General features: G+C 36.0%; 1 protein-coding gene across 1 annotated transcript in view; it reads right to left on the bottom strand.

The window, feature by feature from the left end:
- The window catches only part of LOC102595262 (uncharacterized), an 11,838-nt gene extending 9,096 nt beyond the window's left edge, over positions 1–2,742 (bottom strand). The window contains exons 1-2 of the mRNA XM_006338763.2: positions 2,543–2,742; positions 2,340–2,444 (exon numbers count right to left, since the gene is read on the bottom strand). Of these exons, the coding sequence (XP_006338825.1) occupies positions 2,340–2,399 (60 nt within the window). The 5' untranslated portion in view covers positions 2,400–2,444; positions 2,543–2,742. The remainder of the gene's footprint in view (positions 1–2,339; positions 2,445–2,542) is intronic.
- Between the last annotated feature and the right edge of the window lie 812 nt (positions 2,743–3,554).

Here is a 3,554-nt window from a genome sequence, read left to right on the forward strand (position 1 = left end):
AAGAATAAAGTGATTAGCTATTACATTGTGTAACAAAGCTATCAAGTTGCAAAAGGTTCTATGAAAGTACTCAAATTTATTCTGTAATAGAATAAATGGACAGCAAGAAATAAACTTATATAATTAAAGGAATAGAATACTGTAATTGATGAAGTAAACAATGAAATATATATTTGAACTAATACAAGAACATCTTTCCTAAATGCTATATTGAAACTATATAGGTTCCTTATTCAAACCTTAAGGTGGAATGAGAGTCAGGCTTAACAAAATATAATGAGTTCAATAAGAAATATACAGATGGAAAGAAGTTTGGAACAACCTGTTCATGTTGAACTGTCCACTGGTATGTCTTTAACCTATAACCCACCGAAAAAAATTGTTGGACAACCAGTAATTGTATTAGAGGCACCAGAAATAGCAAAACAAACCGATGAATGGAATAATGCTCTAGTGATGTATACGTTGTGAAGCACCTACTTTCTCCTACATGAAGTTACTGGAAGCCCAGCAGTTCCTCTGGAATCAACTCACCACTCCAGTATGAGTTCAAATACTAATAGCGATTAGCGTAGGTCTGTAGTTTTTTTATTCTAAAGAGTCTGGAGATTTTATGAATACTAGGCCTTCTGTGCATATGGAGGTCTATAACTAGCAGATTCTTTCACCTGTTGCTAGAACACCATCGAATTTGAGAAACAGTTCATCTGATGGAGGACACTATGTCATGATGGAGAACCACCGAATTCTTAATGTGGACCGTCCTCTACCAGCCTCAAGATCAATAGCAGGACGTATGAGCTGTCCCATGGAGTCACCTATGCAGCAGTTACCACTGTCTCATTCTTCCACAAATCAAGGGATTTGGTACACTTATGGAGACTCAGCTGCAGCAGACTTCTTTTTCGCTTCAAAACAACTATGGTTGGGGTCTTTAGGCCCTGATTCATCTGAAGTTCTTGTCAGACATAAGTTTGAGATGTTTGGTCCAGTAAATATATTTCCATTCTTTGCATTCAAAGGTTTTGATTTGGTTTAATACCAAAACGTTATGGATGTGGTGAGAGCCAGGGAAATCATGCTGGGAAATTCTCTTTGGGGTGCTGGTCTTCGAGTAAAATTCATGGATAAAGGATTAGGTACGAAGGGGGCAATAAATAGTGCAGGTGTTAGTTCTAGTTTCTATATTTATGTTGCAAGTGTTCAGAGCTGCTGGGTGAAGGATGATGTCGTGCATGAGCTGAGAAAAGCACTTCAAAAAGGTCCTCGGATGGTTATTGATTGGCGCTAAAATTTTGTTTCTGTACCTGAGTTATATTACCACGATGCAGGCTGCTACATAGTGAAATTCCAAAACCAAAACGATAAAGATGAAGTCCTGTTCACTGGCCCTGAACTATTGGGTTGCGGAAACTCTTAGTAAAATTGCTAGCCATCTAGAGAAACAACTCTTTGCGGATGTGTGTACTGCTAAACAGAAAAAAATATCCTATACCAGAGTCTTAGTTAAAATAAATGTAACATAAGGTTTGCCAGAAGAGGTTGAAATTGTTGATCCTACTGGAAGGACGTTTGTTCAAAATATTAAATATGACTGGAAACCCATATTATGTAAGAAATGTAAAAGATTGGTCATAAATGCAGCTTTGATGATGGTGGAAATTCTTTTGCCAAGACGAGGCAGGAGAAATCAGGTGCAAAAGTGGATCCCTAGACCAGGGCTAAACAAAGATACATGCCTCCTCCATATGTAGATGGTACACATGATATGAACAAACATGATCAAAATAAGGAACCTCACAAAGCAATGAGCATACATCATCAGAAACAAAGGGAGGAAAAGCATAAAAAGTTACAAGAAAAGTGTTGTGACATTCCAGAAAGGATAATCACTTACATTGGCGTGGATAACTGGCAAAGTGGTTTATCATACACAAAGTTGGTGCAGTTAGGTACCTATTAGAGGAAACTACAAACATGGACAACAGTGAATATGGCTAATGTTTTCTGTTCACTGTCTCGGGGAAATGAAGCGAGAAGATAGACTTAGAAACCTCCTGATGGGAGGGTGCACCTCTCTCTTTAATGAACTGGTTAATCTGGAACATAATGGGAATAAATAGCCCCTAACACCACAACTAACAACCAAATATACTTAAAGTTCTTTCAAATGTGAAATCACTCTCCTTGCGTTATGCCCAAGAATTAAAGAAAAAGAAAAATTCTCATTAACAGGGCAATTTCTTTTTTCTTCTTAGAAAACAATTCACACGGATTTAAATTTAAAAAAAAATAACTTTCAGAATAAATGTCACTAACGAAATGAGATAAAAACATACCCACAACCTTTCTGACTTTCCACAGATCCACTTCTTGTCATTTTTTGTTTTGTGAGTCATTAGAAATAATTCATCATTCTGAAGCTCTTTACCAGTTAGTTCCTTCTACAAGCATTAAATATATTGTTAATTATCAACATAAATCAGAGAATAACATAAGACCAATACTAATTAATACTAAATAAAAATAAATAATTACTTACATGTCATCTTCTGTACTCAGCAAATGCAACTGATCCTCCAGTATGTAAGGAAGGACCTTCTCCGTTATTAGATGACATTCTATTCTTTGAGTTGATTGCTGATATTTTCTTAAAACCGTCAGAGTTCCAATATTGCATCAAACTGTCCCAGTGAACTTGAGCAATCCACTTTGGTATTTTCTTTTTTCTTAAAAATGTCTGAAGCAGTTAGCTGAAAAGGAAAGCACAATATAAAAGAAACTTACCGTTTATGTCAAAATTCTAGAAAGTGATATGGAAGGGTCTGATAATTAGCAAAAAGATAGTACTGAAACATCAGTACATTCTATGAATAGCATTACTGAAAATGCTAGATGACTTCAACAACACTTGAAAGAAAAAAACATTAAGCTAGAGAAATCATCCTCCAACTCCACACAAAAAGACAATATCAGGCCAAATGGAGGAATCTCCTTTAAAGACAAAATAATTTTCCCATTAACAAGTATACTACGTATCTCCATTTACTCTCAAGGATTTTATGCCACCAAGTGTATCTTGTCTGCAGCTTTCAACATTTCAACATTTCAACATTTCAAAAAATTCTTGAGCATTTTGATTAGGAGGTTCTTCTTCATCAAGATCCTTATCAAATACATCATTGTCTAAGTTGAAACTAGGACCAGCTGCATCCAAGACCATAGTACGATATGGATTTATTGGTGTTCTATTAGCACCTATTTCATCACCTGTATTGGTACTAGGTTGAGGCCTAGAAATTGGTACAAAAGACTCCCCATGTGATTCCCATTGATGATAGTTGGGCATGAAACCATGCTTGTATAAATGAGATCTAATATCATGAGGTTCAAGAAACCCACTACTGTTTTTACATTTTGAACAAGGGCACCTTATACTTCCATTAGAAACAAAATCAGGTTGCATTAATGCAAACTCTATAAATCCACGCACACCTTCTATAAACTCAGAAGTGACTGTTGTTCGACTTGGCACTAGTCTCTTATACATCCAC

Source organism: Solanum tuberosum, unplaced genomic scaffold (genome assembly GCF_000226075.1).
Source record: "Solanum tuberosum cultivar DM 1-3 516 R44 unplaced genomic scaffold, SolTub_3.0 scf00005, whole genome shotgun sequence".
NCBI lineage: Eukaryota > Viridiplantae > Streptophyta > Magnoliopsida > Solanales > Solanaceae > Solanum > Solanum tuberosum.